Consider the following 19,812-nt stretch of genomic DNA (forward strand, 5'->3'; position numbering starts at 1 on the left):
ACACAACACAACACAACACAACACAACACAACACAACACAACACAACGCAACACAACACAAAACTATACCGTTTTTATATTTCTTCATTTTTATATTTATCACTTCCTTCACTTTAATTCAGATATTTATCTGTATTCTTTTCGATATCTAAATATTCACCCATACCTTTGATATTATATTAAGTATTTAAATTTACCTTCCTCTTCGTTTATATATTTAAGTTTCTTTACTCTTATTTTAATTTCTGTATTTATCCCTTTCTTCATCTACATACTCAAGTTTAACTTCTTCCGTGTTTGAGGCTTGATTTATTCATGTACATATGTACATACATACATCTTACCCTAAACTGCTGCTCAGCAGGTTTCTGTAATTCAGTTTCAATATTAAAGTATACATTTAGGAGGCATTTCCGGCCCAACCATGTACATGTATGACATTGGCATTGGTGTCACTTTTGAATCGATTTTTTCGCTTTATATTAAACTTATTTGAAGTTTTAGTAACTCCCTGCACATCAGCATCAAAATACCTTTCTAATGATATTTATATAATTTTTTAACTTAGAAGTATAGTTCAGCCCTATAGGGGATGTAAAGGAAACATAATAATTGCCTATTTATATATAGGATAACCTATTTGGTTTTTGCTTGTACACTCTATTTTTGCAATTCAGGAAAGGTGAGAATGAGTTTTAATTGTCAAAATTGTATACACTTTTATTCGGCGACTTTTTGGTTGTGCGTTTTGCATTCGACGTGCACTGCATTTTCTAACAGTTACAGAATCCAGCCTCTATAAGGTCCAGCTCTATAAAGTGCGAAAACTAATATTCTGCTTTTTATATATTCCAGAAGCATCGGTTTTCATCCCTTGCAAGGCGCAATAAGCAGCATTTATGCTTCAGAGTGGAGCGATCGTTGGAAAAGCTGGCTTTAAAATTTTTTCACAGTATAGAATTCTTTTGTACAATTACAGAAATATTTGACAAATAATTCGCAAAAAATATCAATTCAGCTGCTCTAATGGTACTTCCTATTTAATATGCCCTGTAGAGTTTTTACCTTTCGCAAGCTTTCATTGATTAAGCAAAAGTTAATTTTCCTTTGTATGTTCAATAATTCTACAGTTTTACGCCGACTCCCAACAGCGATTTTGTTTTTATGAGAAGCTGTTTTTCGTGACAGAAATACACTCGGAAGTTTGCCGTTGCCTGCCAAGGGTCGACCGCTCAAGGCGATTTCATACGAGATGGTGCTACCAGAGCAGCTGGTTTCAAGACGAATTGTGCTGATTGTCAAAATGATGTATTTGTTGTACATTTTTTGTAAAACTACACTAACAAATTATACAAACAATGACAATCAGAACACAAAAATTGTTCAACAAATACATAATTTTGATAATCAGCACAATTCCGCCCTGAAATCAGCTGCTCCGGTAACACCACCAAGTATGAATACGTCTTCGCTGGGAAGCATTTTAAATTCGGATGAAATGAATTATTTTTTAAATTTGAATATTTATAAACGAAAAAATAAAATAGGCAACCTTAATACTTTTTAAAACGATGCATTTTAAATTTATGTATATTGCTTCCCATATCAAATTATGAGTTTTCATAAAAAGTGGACCGAGTGGACTGTTCACTCTAATGGTGTTTTCTACAAAATATATTTCCTTTTCATGGCCCTCTCCGGATTATTTGTGTGAGGAGAGCAATGAGGAGGTAAAATTTTTCGATAGAAAAGAAAACGCCATAATCTAGCGATATGTACGTACAAACATATGGACCTCAATTTTGTTATACGTATATACATACATAAGTCAGCTAGCGTTTATTACATTTTAGCACAAGTGGTTCGAATTCGATAACGAATTCTGTTGAAATCTAGGAGCGAAATTGGCATGAGCTAGTTATAGTACGCACCTTACGTAGTGTGATATCAGCACTTAGGTATATGTCACATGTCAAGGCGAATTCATACAAGGTGGTGTAACCAGAGCAGCTGATTTCAGGCGAATTGTGCTGATTGTCAAACTTATGTGTTTATTGTGCAATTAGTGTTTCTTATTGTCATGTGCGTACAATATGCTAATGTAGTTTTTTGCTTTTGGGCTGCCGATTACACCTTGAATGAATTCTCCTTGTCAAATATGTTACAAAAATTAAGCATATTTTCATTTCCTTCTCTGCACCCAACGTTAGTATAACTGTGAATTTTTTTTAATGTTTCCAAAAATGTCAAAAAACAAACATACATAAGTATGTAAACAAAATGAATATTTTTCAAAATGTAAATATATCATTTAATTATTTGTGGTTTATTTTGATTATGGCTCAAATCGAACATCAAAATATCAAAATTCAGATCGTGCAAATATTTAAATTTAGCGACGTTTTAAATTATTCTGGTAACTATAATCCGAATCTAAATTTTCGAAATATGGATGAGCTCGCCTATATCTACTGCATGTTGGGCCTTTTTGCTATTGCATTACTTCTAAAAGTACGTAAGTACGGACATATGTATGTATATGCGTTTGTTTGCAAGTGCAAATAGTGATAATACACCAATACGCAAACTCATTGCGTAAGTTGTTTCTATCACTAATCGATTTTAATATTTATTATAAACTAAGCGTTCTCACTCTCCTCGCAGTGGTTGTTGAAACTCTTATGTACACTGGAAACACATGTATTCTATCAGGTGCGAAGCCGTGCCCATGCGCGTCATATGCCACGATATGTACCACATGCAGGTTAGTGGTAAATATGTATGTAAAATATATGTATAAATACATATCATAAAAGTGGGAATGTAGTGGGTGTCAATGGCAGGGTTGGAGTTGTGACGTATGTACGTATGCACCTACTATGTTTCGCGCAGATAAAAACTCTTGATTCCGTTGTGATTTTCACAATATAATATAAGAGATTATGACTATGTTTGTATATTTAAATACATTATGATAAGCTGCACAAGGACGTTTGCGATCACACATATCTAGTATTTCACATAACCAATATACACACATACATTTGCTTTTGCTTAAGATTATTTTTTGTCTTTTTTCTATTTAGGTCCATACCTCTGTCCTGTTCGTTCTAATTATATTTATGTTATTCTTTTTTCCTTTATCTTTATTATTATCTTTATACTCTATCGATAACCAAATCGATAGTAACATCCATCGAAATATCGATAACAAAACCGATAAAAATATCAATAACTAATTCGATAAAAATATCGATAGCAAAATTTAGAAATATTGATAGAAAATCGATAAAAAAATTGAAAAAAATATTGAAAACAAAATCGATAAAAATATCGATAACAAAATCGATAAAAATATTGATAACGAAATCGATATAAATATCTATTACAAAATCAATAAAAATATTGATAAGAATTTCGATTACAATATCAGTAGCTAAATCGATAACAATTTCGATAAAAGATATCGATTATTATAACGATAAGTTCCGAAAATATCGATAGCAAAATCGATAACAATATCGATAACAACACCGACAAAAGTATCGATCATTATAATCGATAAGTTCCGATAATTCCGAAAATCCCAAAATAGTTCCCAAATTGAGTTTTTAAATTAATCTTTCTTCCTCTGCCTTCATCTTTATTTTCATCGGTGTTCTCATTTAAGTAAAGTGTTTAAATTTACCTTAATCTTCGTTTTTATACCCGAGCGCACTTGTGCACAAGGGTATATCAATTTTGTTCAAATAACGGTTGTTTGTAACATCCAAAACGAAGCGAGATTGATATAGACAAATGTATACATAAATGCTCAGAATTAATAGAGAAGTCTATTAAGCCATGTCTGTCTGTCCGTCCGTCCGTCCGTCTGTCCGTCCGTCCGTGTACACGATAACTCGAGCAAAAATTCAGATCTCAACGAAATTTGGTATGTAGGTTTCCATTTATCCAAGGTAGGTTGGTATTGAAAATGGGCGAAATCGGACTGTAACCACGCATACTTCCCATATAACGGCAGTTTTCAGATTTACGAAAACTGCGATATTTTAGTAACTACTGAAGATTATTCACTAAAAATTGATATTTACAATAAATTTCAGATGAAAAATAAGAATATTATAATAATAATTTTTGGAAAATGGGCGTAGCCAGGCCCACTTATGGTCACATGTGTTTATCTTGGTAACCGCTGCACCAATTTCTTCCAAACTTGGCACAGTTGTTGGCCTTGGTACAGCAAACAAAATAGCCGAAAAGTTTTAAAATCGGCCAATAACCACGTCCACTTTCCATATAACGGTAATTTAAAGAAATTCAAAATCTTCGATAAAGCAGTAAATATTAAATCTAATTTATTCAAAATTGATGCGTGCAACAATGCTTTACCAAGAAATACGTTTATGGTAAAATTTTGGGAAATGGGCGTGGCAACGCCCACTTATGATCACATATATGTATCTCGGTAACCGTTCTACCAATTTGTACCCAACTCGGTATGGTTATTGTGCCTGCCACATAAAAGCAAAATGTTGAAAATTATTGAAATCGGATTAAAATTACGGCCGCTTTTCATATACCGGTAAATTTCAGAAATACTTTAAACTTCAATATTTCGAAATTTAAGGACGCTAATTTACTCAAAATTTATAGATCCCGCCTTATCATGTAGCGGTAGATTTCGAAATGGTGAAAAACATATATTTAATACTTGCGCCGGATATTTAATGTTCCGCTCCGCCCGAACTTTGACTTTCTTACTTGTTTTGCTAAAAATTACTTGTTCAACTTTTTTTGGGCCCTTTAGTTTTCAACCAACTTCCAAAAAAGGAGGAGGTTATCAGTAAGTCGGAATAGTTTTTTTATATGTATGTTACCGCATAACTTTGGACCACGTCAACCGATTTCGGTTTGGTTTTTTGCTTAAAAATTACTTGTTTTAGCTTTTTTATTTGGCCGATCTAGCTTTTTTATTTTTGAAGTCCTGGCAACACTGGTTTAAATTCTGCTTCGAAATTATAACTGTCAACAATGACGTGGGCGCCAAGGCGCGAATACGCTGACTATTTGTTTGATGACAGGAGATACTTTCGTCTTGTCCTCGTTGACCACCGGACCCAATCGCTTTGTTTCCTTATCCAATTTCGTGGTTTTTGTTACCGATGTTGCCAATGTCATTGACATACGCCAGCAATTGTATGCTCTTGAAGCAAATTATTCCCTAGCGGTTCAGTTCTGCAGCTCTTATTATCTTCTCCAAAACCAGATTAAAGATATCAAACGTGCACTTACTTAAACTAGAATTGAATGGGCTACAAAATACAAAGCTTCGATTTAATTGACAATAGTCAAACTACATAACGTAGACCTAAAATTTCTACAGCGAAAGTAGAACTTTGAAATCGATTTTATACGGTCGTTATTCATATACCCACATACATACATACATATATTACTTTTCATATCAATTCAAGTGTATTACATGCGCCCCATGTGCTAAAATTTCAAAATCAAAAGTTATCAAAACAAATTCTATGGGACTGAGAAATATTATTTTCTACTTTTTAGTCCATTTATAAAAGCGTTGTATATTAAAAAGTTTTTTTTATATTATTTATTTTCTACTTTTTAGTCCTGTCTGAATAAAATTTTGCAATAGATATTAAAATAATTCAACGATATTAATAGAAAGGTGCACACACATGCATTTACATATGTATGTACATACAAACGAGCACCAATTAATTTTATTTAAAGAAATGGCGTGTCGTCTATTTCCGCTGTAGCAAACGTAGTACATAGGGCGACATCTAGATGTCATCTACCTCGCCCTATTCACTACAGATGTCACCCTATGCACTATGCTTTTTTATAGGAACTTTTCAAAGCAAAGGTTTTATGGTGTCGGACACACAACATTGAAAGTTTCTGGACACACAACATTGAAAGTTTCTGGACACACAACATTGCAAGTTGATAAAAGCGTTGTAAAAAGTGATCGTGTCATTACGTTAATAAAAAAGAGTAATTAATACCGAATTTCCACTAGGCCTTAACCCTTTTAGTTGATTTGCAGCATATTTTTTCAATCACTTGTTACTGCCAAATTCGCAGAGCCAAACTTAGGTAGAAAATTGACGTGTAGCCAGTGCATAGATGTTACATACAATATGTCTGTGGTCATAAGTAATAACCGCCTAAGTCGACTTAAGAGGGAATTGAGTTATATTCTGCAACTACTATTTTTATTTACTTTTAGCCGTGAGAAAAAATGATTCAAAATTAACGCAGTTTCTTAACCACTTCAAATTTGTACATTGTTATATTAAATTGAATGGGCTATAAAACTGTATACAAGATTTTAATGAAAATTCGTTAATTTATCCTTAATTTTGTATAGAGTTTGAAACTTTGACTTATAAAGTAGTTTTGTTTGTAGCATGAAATATGTATATTTTTGTACAAAAATAACAAAAAAAAATTATATCTTGCAAAACATTGTGAGTATTTAAAAAAAACAAGGGTGTACGCTGATATAATGGAGCTAGTGTATGAATTTCCCTATATTTTATTTGCCTTCTACATCCGCAAAAATTTTAATAAAAAATGTGGGCTCACTGGGGTCTAAAATTCCGCTTAACTGGTATTTTTCCAGCTTTGTTTTTAAAATTTTTGTCATTTAATGCCTAGTGGAAATCCAGTATAACTTCGTCTCTAAATGGCATTTTTGTAAATGCCACAGATTTTTGGTCATTTCAATAACTAACTAGTGGAGTTTCGTCACTACAAAAGTACGAAAACTTTTAGTTAAATGGCCAAAAGGTGTCAGCAGGCTTGTATTAAATTTTCAATGTTTTTGTGCTATTATTAATTTTTATCAGCTTATCAGTTGGCTTGATTTATTGGATTCGCAGGCTACTGTATATACATACATATGCATGTGTGCATGAATGTAAATACTTACATACTATATCTAAATTGTGAAATAAGCCGGTACAAGTTACGGAGGTGCTGCATTTGTCATTTTGCAAAATATAACTAATAACTACATAGTATATGTACATATGTATGTATGTAGATAGATAAGATTTCGGGTTCAATATACATAAAACATATTTATTCCTCCATATTTATATAGATAAATGTATATACATATGTATGAAAGTTTAGTTACATCCCAGCCAACAAATTTGATAAAAAACAAAGATAGCAGACAGTCTGCGAGAGAACTTTACTTCCTTTGGCATTAAATCCAAGTTTAAAACTTTGTGCAAAAATTATGAAAATTCCTCAAAGTTTCATCTAAATTGCAAACTTTTTAATGAGAATTTCTAGACAAAATTTTAAAGTTTTAAGTTGATTTTCGGAAATTTTTTCACGGATTTGAATGTTTTTCCTGGCGGTTGTGCATTACAAAAATTTAAGGGCTAGTTTCACAATGTCTCGTTAACACTAACTGCAGGTTAAACCTCGTTATCGACATGATAGATTCCATAACATTTAATAGTGAGTCGATAACGTCGATAACCATGTTTGACTTGTAGTTAGTCTTAACCAGACATTGAGAAACTGGCCCTAAAAATGCTTTACTGGATTTTTAACCGAACCGAACCACTTGTGGGAGTGATTCTTTCTTCGTTAAAAAGAATCGAGAACATTGTCTTTATAGGTGTAACTAAAACTATACTTTGGCTATACTTTGATGACAGCGAGAAGTCTAAAAGTCTAGTGATAAATTTTTGTGTAGCATAGGGATACCAACAAAAGGCTTCGGCGGTCAGGAAAAATTATTGTTTCCCGTAAAGTGGTATTGTTTTTGTGAATACAACAAAAAGAAAAGACTAAAAAGACAAAAGGCTAAACATTAGGGTATACCTTAAAAATATCAATATATGGTATATTTTGTATGAGGCACCCCTTTATTTTGTTCTGCATACAAAATAAAGACATCCACGGAAATTAAAATTTAATTTCTTTATTTTATTTTTTATTTTTAGTAGTCGCTACCAGGGTTTGTAAAAATTTAAATTTTTTTTATCAATCCAAAAAATTGACTTGATACCTGATTAATTATATATATATAAATATACATATATATATTGATAAACTCGCTGACTTATAGCTGGCCAAAGTCAAAATTTTGTCGAATTTTTGCGATCAAAAAGAAAAAAATTAAAATTTTTCAAATCCTCTAAATTTTGCTTTACTTTTTCTTTTTAATTTTCGCGGATGCCCTCATTTTATGCACAACAAAATAAAGAGGTGCCCCATGGTGTTGATATTTTAAGAACCGCCTTACTAAACATAAATTTATTTTCACACCTTTTTGTATTGTTTATCTATTATTTGTATGTGTACATACATATGTATGTATGCATATGACAGATAAAAGCGGTCTATTATGGTTTATTGGGCATTCAATTTGCCATTTTCTTTGTGAAGGAATAGAAGTAAAGTCAAATGTCAGCATATACGCTGTTTTAGTTTTGTCGTGATAACCAAACCTTTTCAAGTGCGTCCGATGAGTGTGTTTCATTCAAAAAATAACGATGCAATTTTAGTATTCAAAATTATTTCATCTTTTCTTTATATAACAGCACATAATCTAAATTAGTTTACAAAGTAATAAATTACAAAATATCAAAATCAAGAAAATTGTTACAAAAATTGTTTAGTGCATTCGAATAAATAAATTGCTCTGTTTTAACTTATTGGCAATGGATGGCATTGGTGTCGCGATCTTGATCATGATAGTTATTGGTATCTTTGCTTTTTCGATAAGAGTAAGTGTTAATCAGCTGCTCTGAGATATTTGTCGCACTGAAAGGGATCGTGGTTTTCATTAGTCCTTTTATATTTTCCATACACCTATTCGTTTTAGGTGTGTACAGCAATGTGGTGGGAACATAGTAAAGAAAATAACCGTAATACACGGGGTGTACAACGACGTGTAGTACGACGCATTCGCATCGAACCGGCTAATGCTGCTGGAAACACAGCAACAACAATAACAGATACAACCGCAGAAGCAGGTATGTAAGCTGAATGCGGAAGTTTTTCCCTTTCATGTCGAACTTTATTTTGTTGGGTGGAGAAAAGGATGAGCATCTTGTCTTTTCATGAAATAGTTTCGGTTTATCTCATAATTTTGTGTTTAACGAAATACGTATGTATGTTTATATATGTAGGACTATACGTTACGTGATGTTTCCATGGCAATGTGTATACATTAGGGTAGTCCAAAAAGAGTAAATTCGGAATTGTAATGCTCTCACACCCCTAGGATTGTTCCATATCGAAAAAAGTATACCCATATTGTTTTATTTTGAAAATTTTCCATGTCTTTTTATATGAGAAAAATGAAATTTTTCGTAGAAATGGTATAGAATTCTTGAAAATCAATATTTTGCTATCGGAAAACTCTGGTTCCGTTCAGGAGACTTTCAGTAATAATACCCAATTGTTTATTTAACCATTTTTTAATACTAAAAATTTCTTATTGGTCGCCCCACTGTGTTTTTCGGGGTTTTGTGGGTTTTTGGCGGACCTATAAATTATACAATATTGATTTTTAACTATTCTATAGCATTTCTACGAAAAGTTGTTTTTTCCCCATATAAAATACATGGAAAACTTTGAACGCTATTATCGACCTCTAAATATCTTTTGATTTTAAAATAGAAAAAATAAGGGTATATTTTTTTGGGTATACATGGAACAATCCTTGGGGGTGAGAGCATAAAAATTTCAACTTTACTTTTTCACATGCATTTTTGGACTACCCTAGTATACATACATATGCACATTAGACTGACCCAATTTTGCACAATGTCATTATTTTTTGAGGCAGATAGCTAAAAACTTTCGAATACTTCTAAAAACTCACCTGACCAAGTCTGGCTGCGAAATTCAAATATTAACCCGATGCGAGTCTCCGTTTTGTACAATTTTTGGCTACAAATATTTTAGAGTGTGTTCGAGATATTGTGCCATGGTGTGCAAGCAGTTCCTAACCCCAAACAGACATTTGCTTGCGGTAGAGCCCTCGCCAAAGCACGTCCAAAGATTCATAGAACAACCACTGGACCCGACAACGTATCGACAGGTCATAGACGTTACACCAACTCCCGACTAGTGATTCAGTTTTAGGAACACAACTACCCGACGTGAACGAGACAGAACTTCGTCTGCCTCGGGTGACTCGCACCACCATAAGCATCTACCTGAGTTGGATAAATTCAGATGTGCCCAACCGATATGCGGGTATGCGGAGAGTCACCCCACTCAACTAACGCCACTCTTCCTGTGGTCAAACCCAGTTGGAGACAACGACTAGGAGAAAAGCCAACCGCAATGAGCGGCAAAGCGGGGAGCGGCTGAAGGGCTTAATTAAAACATATGAAATACTATTGAAGTGACCATGCTCTGAGCGGCATTTTTGTATGGCGCCGCTCAGCCGCTTGCCGCTCATAGCGTGGCCTCGACCTAAGTAAAAGTAACTCATTGCTCAGTGTGTTATAAATCGAGTTTTTTTTTTATTATTCACGAATAATTCATTCGTCAATGATTAATTTGGGAATAAGTACATTAAATCATGATAAAAATATAGTATAAGTATGTTTTTATCATGCTTTACAGTCAAATTAGAAAAAAAAATTATGAATTTTGAATCGTTTGTTTATATTTTTTGACATTATAGTACCTTAAAAGAGAGCCGCACTGAGTTGTCAATCACACCTTGTTTAATACACCTTGATACAGCCAAAAATTTCAAACTTCTATTCACATTTTTTTTTTTTTAACTTTGAATATACAATTCGATAGCCCATAACATTTTAGTAGGAAAAAGGTTTTCTGCTTCAGCATTTATTAAAAACCATTCCAGATTGAAAGTAAGTAATGATTTGCCTGCAGCTTTGAGCAAAAATATTACCCCAAGCGTTTGACAACTTGTACAGGAAATGCAAGCTCAAAAATCGCATTGATATAGTACAAATTTTATCTTAAAGTGCACTTCCTTGAATGTAAAAATCTTCTTTACACTTCAAACCGGATACCTTAAACTTTGCATACCTTAAATTGTTACGTCTCACCCTCAGGGACCTACATATGTACATACATATACATATGTATGTATTGACCTGTGTAAGTAATATGAAAAATTTAAATTAGCGGTGAGAAACACAGAAATTATGGCAATTTTTAGGATAATAACTGAGAAGTTAATAAATTGATGTACATACGTAATAATGACAAACACAAAAACATTTGTATTTCATTTCTGCCGACACCTGTTGGCTTTGTCTTGCTTGAAAGTCTGCCTTAGGGTTCTAAACGCCGCAAACAACACTTACACTTAGTATATATTGAAGTTATAGTAGAATTAATAGATTTTATGAGTGTCATTATCGATTATATATGTATGTATGTATGTGCAATCATAAACACATTTACGTCGTAATTTAATATTGCCTTAATTTTGGATTAAATTGTTGGCTTATTAATAGCTGCGGCGCGTGATGTGAACGCTAGCCTATCTATGTACATACATACATATGTAAGCTAACGTACTCAAATGTTTGATCGCACAAACTTGCATACAAAAATACTTTTTTTTATACCAGCGCATATAGCCGGAATATTGACCATCATTCCCTGCGGTGGCATGAGTTGCGGAAACAAAGAGCTGTCAAATAAGTCAGCTAATTCACACGAAATTAAGCTAGGCAACAAAAACAACAATTTGGCGCTTTGACCATTGGGAAAAAAAAGAACTCATGCGCGCAGGTTACACAAAGCTGCGTTTAAATGATTTCAACGTCAAGGTGGCCAAATCAAGCAACGGTGAATCGTGCAACCTCCGTACTATTTTACCAGAAATTTAATTTACGCTATTCTTGCCGCTTAAATTTTATTAACGTAACAAAATTTCAGTATAAAAAATGCGTTAATAGAATTTAATGTTAGAAAATAACAAAAGCGACCAATGTATTGCACAAATAAATTATGAAGCGCTGCATGTAGCATATTATGTTTATTTAATTTGGCCATTTTAATTATTCTTCTGCTATTAAATCATAAAATGTTACGGTTTTGTTGATCCGGTTAACTCGGATTAATTTGGATTAATTTATGCATAACTGTTCGTGTGAGAACAATTTTTTCGAGGCTTTTGTTATTTCCTAGTGCCACGGGGTACAAATTAACTGATAGAAATACATGACTTTATCGCATACATATTTGCTAATAGAAACTCACGCAAGAAGGTACATACATCCACAAAATTAATGGTCAGAATTTTTTGTAGAATTTTTTTTGTGCTTTTGGCGTGGGCAAGGAAGTGTTCAAGGATGGTGTTGAGGTGAGATAAATCTTAGGTATTTGCTTATTTTCATTGTCAAGGTTGGCTTTTGTAATTTTTTTTATTTTGATAATTTTCCAGTGAATATAGCTAATTAGATTATTGTTATGATAATTTTAAAAGCGTGCGCTATATGGGAATATTTGTTTTTGATTTAGTACAACATAAGTTATTAAATTCATTTTGTTAGATATACATACACTTGTGGTCAACTGATTAAGTTAAGTGGCATTTTGACCGGTTTTGGCTATTTTTCTTTTGCTAATTTCATATTTATAATCCTAGTAATATTATAAACTTGAAATTTTGTGAGTGAGTGTGTTTGCTTGTAGGATTTGTTTAAAGAGAGTTGCCACTTTTTTCAAAAGTTCAAATCAACTACATATTTCGTAAGTGAGATAAAATATTACAAAACTGTGGGTGTCAATTAAAGAGTTCCAAAAACGATTTGTTATAAAAATATTTTTGAATAGAGTTGCCACCGTTTCATAAACGTAATCTCACTTTAGTTAAAAATGTAAATGAAATATTTTAGTATAGGCCCCAAATGGGAGAGGTTAAGACAAATTTATTTCTAAATATTTAAGAAAAGGGTTGCCACCTTTTAAGAAATTCAAAATTAATTTACTAAAAAGGTTGAACGAAATGTTTAAATATGGTTATCAAACGAGAGAGAGTAAGGTTTTATTTCTTTTGAAAATATTTTTAAAGCGAGTTACCTCCCCTTTAGAAATTTTAAATAATTTTTTATCAATCCTACTAATAATTTAAATGTAAAAGTTTGTGAGTGTATGTTTGTTGAATGAAATTTGGCACACTTATAGGCTATGACCTAGACTAACATATAAAGTATTTTTTTTGAAGGGTGATGCCACTGTTTTCAAAGGTTAATATCAACTTAGATAAAATATTACAACAATGTGGGTGTCAAACAAAATAGATTCAAGAAGAATTTCTTTCAAAAATGTTTTTGAAGAGAGTTGCCGCCTTTTCATAAATTTAAAATCAATTTAATAAATAATTTAAATCAAATATATTAGTACGAGTACCTAATGAGAGAGATTTAAGACAAATTTGTTTCTAAATATTTTTAAAGAGCTTTGCCACCCGTTTAGAAATTAAAAATCATTTTAATCAATAACTTAAATTAAATATTAAAATATAGGTTTCAAACGGTAGAGGTTTTAGTAACTCCCTGCAACTACCTATGGTAACAGTATAAAACCGCTTTTTTTAAGACATCGCCCACATGTTTCAAGAAACAGCACATGACGACGTAAGCTCTGAGACTAATTGAGGATAAAGTTTTCTCAATGTTGCGAAAATGGATGTGCGATTTCGCCATCTCCGCTCCTCAACGAATGGGAGAACTGCCCTATGTGTTATTCAGGCAGTTGAGTTATAGCACCACGAACTTGGCGGCTCAAGTCACCGAAACAGAATATCTAAACTATTACCCAAGCAAAGGCACATTTTCTATAAAATTGTGAGCCGTGTGGAGAGTGGACCTTTATTTCTCGGACACATCAGGGGGAACTGGCAAGACATTTCTGCTGAATTAGCTGCTGGCACAGTTGCGAAAGGATAAAAAAGATTGCACTAGCGGTTACCTCCTCAAGGATAGCAGCGACCTTGATAAGCGGATGCAGAACTGCACCCACGGCGTTTAAACTCCCTCTGAACCTTGCGGGACGTTTTCTAATGTCAAACAACTGGCAACTCTACGTCCCACAAAAGAAACAAACATTTTTCGTGGCATAATTTAGTAAAATTTTGGTATGAAAGGTATTATCATGGTAGCAAAATTAATTCTAGTATTAATATTAATGTAAATATTTATTTGTCTGTTAAAGCTCTTCTAGCGCTTTCTTTATGCGGTTATGTACGTAAGTACGTTCGGTTGCTGATGATCACATGTGTAGGCAAGCAAATAACTGCTTATTTTCCAGACAAGTACGGCGTTCATGTGAATATTTGCTCTCTGTACGAAAATGAGATAAACTGAGTTGCTACTGAAATTCTGCTTAAAATATTCACACTGTGAAATATTAACACGCCAACAAACTAATTTTATTGTGGAAAGTTATTTGTGTTGCGCGCCCAACTGCTACACATGCTGTGATGTAGAATTAATTTCGATTTCGAAGAATTTTCGTATTTTTAAAACAGAAATGAAAAGAAATGATAAAATATAATTTGTCAAATCCAATAAAAAATATTGCAACTAAAACATAAATTATAAAATTATAACAAAAATATTAATTGAAGTCATTTTGGGCCCGCAATGTTAATGAAGCGTTGATTGCAAATTCAACTGAGGTGCAGTTATCGTTCTGAATCGTTCTCGTTCTCGGAAAAAACTGTGAAATCAAAGGAATTCAGCCAAAATGGGAGAAATGTCCTCAGATCTGCAAACAGTGCTGCTTTACTTATCGGCATTTTTTATGGTCTTCCTTTCATTTGTGGTATTCAGTTTGTGTCTACGTGTATTGCTGTGGATTTATATGCAATATTATAAAAGGCTTAGAGCTCACAATCGTAGTGATGTAAGGGATGATCGCATATCTGGACAACACTATCCGATACGCTTGGAAAGTGGTATGTGAAATAGTTAGTTTGTGATGTTTTGTTCAAAAGATATAATACATTATGGCATATTATAATTGTGGAACTTTAATTAACTTATACATATGCATATCCATATATGCATCGTGTTGTTTGTTTAGTATACAATCATCGTTAAATATTCACTTCACAAAGCTTTTGTTTTATCAAAAGCTGTACAAGGCATACTGATTGAAAGCAACCACAATAACCAGAGTTGCCACTCACAATTTTTTTTTTTGTCTAATGCAGGAATTTAAACTAAGCAAAGTTGGGCATTAGAAAATATTCGTGTCATTACGTTAAAAAAATAGTCATTAAAACCATTTCCACATGGGATTTTTTTTTTACATCCCCCGATTCGGCATTACAAAATTCCTACCAAAAGAGTTGAAAAACTACCAAAAGTGAAGCTTCGTATTTGAAACATAGCCCTGAATCTTCAACCAGGTCTTTTAAGGCCATCATTAACCAGAGGGCGTTTATAGAGAATTTAACCGCCAAATGATCCGCCACCTGGAACATATCGTCATTAGACACGAATAAAGGCGCGAGCTCAAACTTTGACCGCGAAAAAAAGACGCATAAAAAAAACTTCAACGAAGAAAGACTCTTCACATAATTGACGGCGAAGAAAGGCGCGTTCAAATATTTGACGGCGAAGAAAGACCCCTAAACTTATTTTCGCGGTCGACTATTTTTGCGGGTGTAACAGTATGTAAATTCCCCAAAGAGTTTTTAGGGAATGATGCTGAAGTGACAGTCCTTGGCCAGGTATAAATCTATGTTAACGCGTCTTTCTTCGCCGTCAACTACGTTTCGCGTCTTCGCCGAAGTTTTTATTAATCGCCTTTTTTCGTACAATTTTTTTTATACGTCTTTTTTCGCCGTCAAAACAGTAGCGCACCTTTATTCGCGTGTAGTGACGATATGATTATAGTCATTTGATTTACAATTTATGGTATGCTCTAATACTCCATTTTAGCTGAAAATACAACATACTGACAAAAGTATAAAAAATTGGACCAAACATTTTTTAAAGTTTTTGCTTTAACGTTTTTTTTTTTTTATTTTACAATTCTGTAATTTTTTATTTTTTATTTTTTAAATTTTTTATATACATTTTTATATCATCCTTAAAACAAGACCAGAGCCATTTTTGTAACTATAATTGGTTTTGAGATATAAAAAAAAACTTGAAAAATTTAGAAATTTGTTGCAAAATAGCCGAGAGACATATTTTATTTTATTTGTTCAAATCCAGAATTTTTAAATAACGGTTATTTGTGCTAGGGGTATTTAGAAAAACTGTAAGCTCGTATAAAAATCTGCAAGTTATAGCTAAAACTGTGAATATGGCAACATTGCTCTCAACAATTGTTTATAAAGAGAATGAGAAGCGTAAACGGCTGTTCCCGATAACTTACGTATTTAACAAAATGTGGGAGCTTAAAAGCTCATAGCTTTTAGCTTTTAAAAAGATATAATTACAACACCAAAACTTGAGCGAACTAACTGTTATCTTTTATAAAATAATAAAATTAACAAATGATAAGCTTTTTTCCATATAAAATTACATGCGAATATAAATCATCACACGTTAACGTATGTAAGTATGTTTGCCTATTAGTCTGTGTGACAGTTTGCCGCATTTTCGTAAGAAAGTCATGCACACCAACGACTCTACAAAAAAGCGCAAATATTTGCGCGCACAAACGTAGGTACTAACTAATTTTATTATTTGGTTTTTTTTTGTAGCTAGATACGCACGGCTTCTTCTTTTTATTTAAAAAGTTCATCTCCATTGACTGCATTAAATACTTATTTACTCACATGGTTAACTTCTCTGCTGCGTCGTATACTTAAGTACTTACACCTTTCACACCAATCTTATCAGCTAAAACACATAGCTCGAGTTGACTGATAAGCCTTTGTTTCTCAGATCTTTGTCGGTATTGTGGCTTCCTGTCTGACCGTGCGAACAAGGCGCATATGTATGTATACCTTTCTTATGTACTTTCATAGATCTACTAGCATAATCAACCATCCAAAACTAAAACACGAATTCAATGTGTGTGACTGCCTGAAATTGTTTTCATTCGGGAATCTCAATCAGTGCGGATAAACAATAACGAGCGCGTTACAAATTTAAGCGTAGGTATTATACGAACAAAATTGATGAAGTCTTTATATTAAAAGTAAGAAGTCAGCGGAGTCACAACCTTCCCAAAATATGAAAACGTGCTAATAATTAAATTTCATTTTGGCGCAATTTATTCTTCCTTAGATTGCCGTTTGATGTGTAAACGTACCGCGCGTGTATGAAATTGGTTTATTTACATAAGAAAGTATACGTAAAAATTTCTAAATTGTGTTCCTAAAAAAAGTTGAAAAAAAAACAAATTGGAAACGTTTGGAAAGTAAATTTTTAATTCTTCGCATACTATTTTTTACCTCCCAACATGGATATATTTTTGGCTTACATCTTTACGTTTTTCATTATTTTTATAATGATGCCGATTATGTACTATTTTCTACGGGTAACTCAGTTTATAATTTTTACAAGTTCAAATTTTAAATATTACTGACCACTTTTACAATACTAAGTGCGTGCTATGGCTGGTGTTGGATGTTTGGGGCTGTGGCAAGCCAAATCATCAAAATCAGCGTGTCGAAGAAGGTCGTCGCATAACTTTTGGACACATATATGGTATGTTGATCAATTAGTCTATATGCTTATGTACAGCAATAGTAATGCATTTTTTTCGCTGTCATGGTGGGGGAAAGGCTATAATTTTTCTGAACTGAAGGTATGCAAAGTTATCAGAAATTGCAGTAAATATACATTTAAAAAGAGCGTAAAAGTTTGTTTCGAATACTCTCAGCAGTTGGGGTGTTATGGTGCTGTCACACTTGACAACGAAAAAGCTTTCAGCAAGTCGAACTAAATTGTATATTTTCATGAAGTGGTTATTGGTGCTCGCTGTGGCTGAATTATTTGTTAGTACTCAGTTTCGATAACTTCGCCGCACAAATTTGGTAATGATATAGAAAAATGTATCGAATAGTAGTTGGCCCCGGCCAGCAATGTCAAACCTCATAAGTGAAGTTCTGCTGTAAAGATACTTTTCATTAGGGCCAATTGGTCCTCGCAGTCGCTGCATCTCAATCCCATAGAACATACGTATATGGAGAGTGTTGAGAAAATCCATCGGTGGGCAAAAATGGGTAAATAATAGGGTGATTGGCTCAGTTTTTCCTAACCGGTTTCCACTAGTTTTTTGGTGTTTTTATTTGGAAAATTGATTTTTTCAATATCGATTAAACCGGAGCTTTTTTTCGGATAAACCGGTCTTCTTTTATTTCATACAAATTTTGACCCCAATAAAAGTTTTGACTTTTTCGAAGTTTTCAAGTTTTTTTTGGGGGTTTTAAAGTTTAAAATTATATCTGAAGATGAACAGGAAAGCAGGATCATATTTGATTCCAATAAATTAATGTTTGGCGTTTAAACTTGTTCTACGTGTTTGGCCGAGCTTCGTCTGACACAAATGGAGATATCTACACTTTCACTCCACCTCCAAAGCAGCTTTTTTCACAAAACGTGCAGTAAATTGTTACAAAAAATAAATGAGGTTCTACTAAATACTATTTTCAACAAAAATAAAACACGCTCAATACTAAAAATCTTCAAAAATGTTATATGACTAACAAATATTGCAAAACCAACAATTTAAAACATTTTCCTCTAAACTTCTCTTCGGTTAAAAGTGTGGCTTTTGCAAAAAAAATGTAGACTTTGTTTTGTTGTAACGAAAAATTGCCTGTCGCCTTGAAGCAAATATTTAATACAAGCTGATATTTAATTGCCTCAAAAATTGTCCGTGCAACCATCAAGTTAGAGCCATTCATAATCTACCTTGTTGTATCATGAACAGTACCTTTTTTCTTGACTCATTATTTTTGATCCACCATACCGTAGTACCACGACAATTAGAAGCTGGCCTCACAACGGATATTCTGTTATTTCCATGAAGCCCTTGGATTAAGGTTTTAGTTCCATTTAACTTTTTATTAATGATTTTTTTCAGAAAATCGAATGTTTTCTGTCATTCGTGCGAGTCTTTATAGTCGTTGCATCTGACCATCGAAAAGTGCCGAATTGCGCTTGCATTAATCTCAAAATCTAAGTCCATACGTTTTTATGTCGAATATATAAATTCACACGATTTTTTCGCAAACAAAAAACTGCATAGACAGACTTGTTAACTTAATAGTTATTATTAAATCATTGTGACGGCTCTTATTTGATCAACGAAAATTAAAGAGAATGCTTATCTTTGTATAAAGCTTACTCAGCACTCGTGAAAAGTATTTAGAAGTACTTATGTTGTCAGATAACTTCGTTATCTTGATTTATCTTTACATATACATACATATGTATTTTCTTAATCCTTAAGCCATTTTTCATCATTAGCATGAGAAACTAAAATACCTTAGTTAGTCATAAATGTTTCTTTGTTTTTCTACGAACACATTTTAAAAAAAGTGGGTCATCTTTAGTACGCAATCCATTCCAGTGTAGTTTAGGTCGCCTCTATACCCCATGTTTCTAGGCCAGGGCCGGTCGAGGCAAGAGTTTTTTTTAGTGGGAGGTGGTAGACATTAAAGAATCCCCACAGGGAGGAGGTAGATGTTACGAAAAGCGAGTCGGGTACACAGTACCGGCGGTAGATCGTGGGTGGGAAACTCATCTGGCTTCTCAGGCTGTGCGATGGAACCCCATGTCACGTAGTCTACTAGTGCTGCTGGGAGGGTAGCAGGTGCAGTATATAAACTGCCCTACG

General features: G+C 33.3%; 1 protein-coding gene across 1 annotated transcript in view; it reads left to right on the forward strand.

The window, feature by feature from the left end:
- The window catches only part of LOC118743852, a 23,229-nt gene extending 14,189 nt beyond the window's left edge, over nucleotides 1-9,040 (forward strand). The window contains exon 3 of the mRNA XM_036476616.1: nucleotides 8,882-9,040. Within this exon, the coding sequence (XP_036332509.1) occupies nucleotides 8,882-9,040 (159 nt within the window). The remainder of the gene's footprint in view (nucleotides 1-8,881) is intronic.
- The last annotated feature ends 10,772 nt before the right edge of the window (nucleotides 9,041-19,812 follow it).

Source organism: Rhagoletis pomonella, unplaced genomic scaffold, assembly GCF_013731165.1.
Source record: "Rhagoletis pomonella isolate Grant_MI unplaced genomic scaffold, Rhpom_1.0 Rhpom_scaffold_00007, whole genome shotgun sequence".
Taxonomy (NCBI): Eukaryota; Metazoa; Arthropoda; class Insecta; order Diptera; family Tephritidae; genus Rhagoletis; species Rhagoletis pomonella.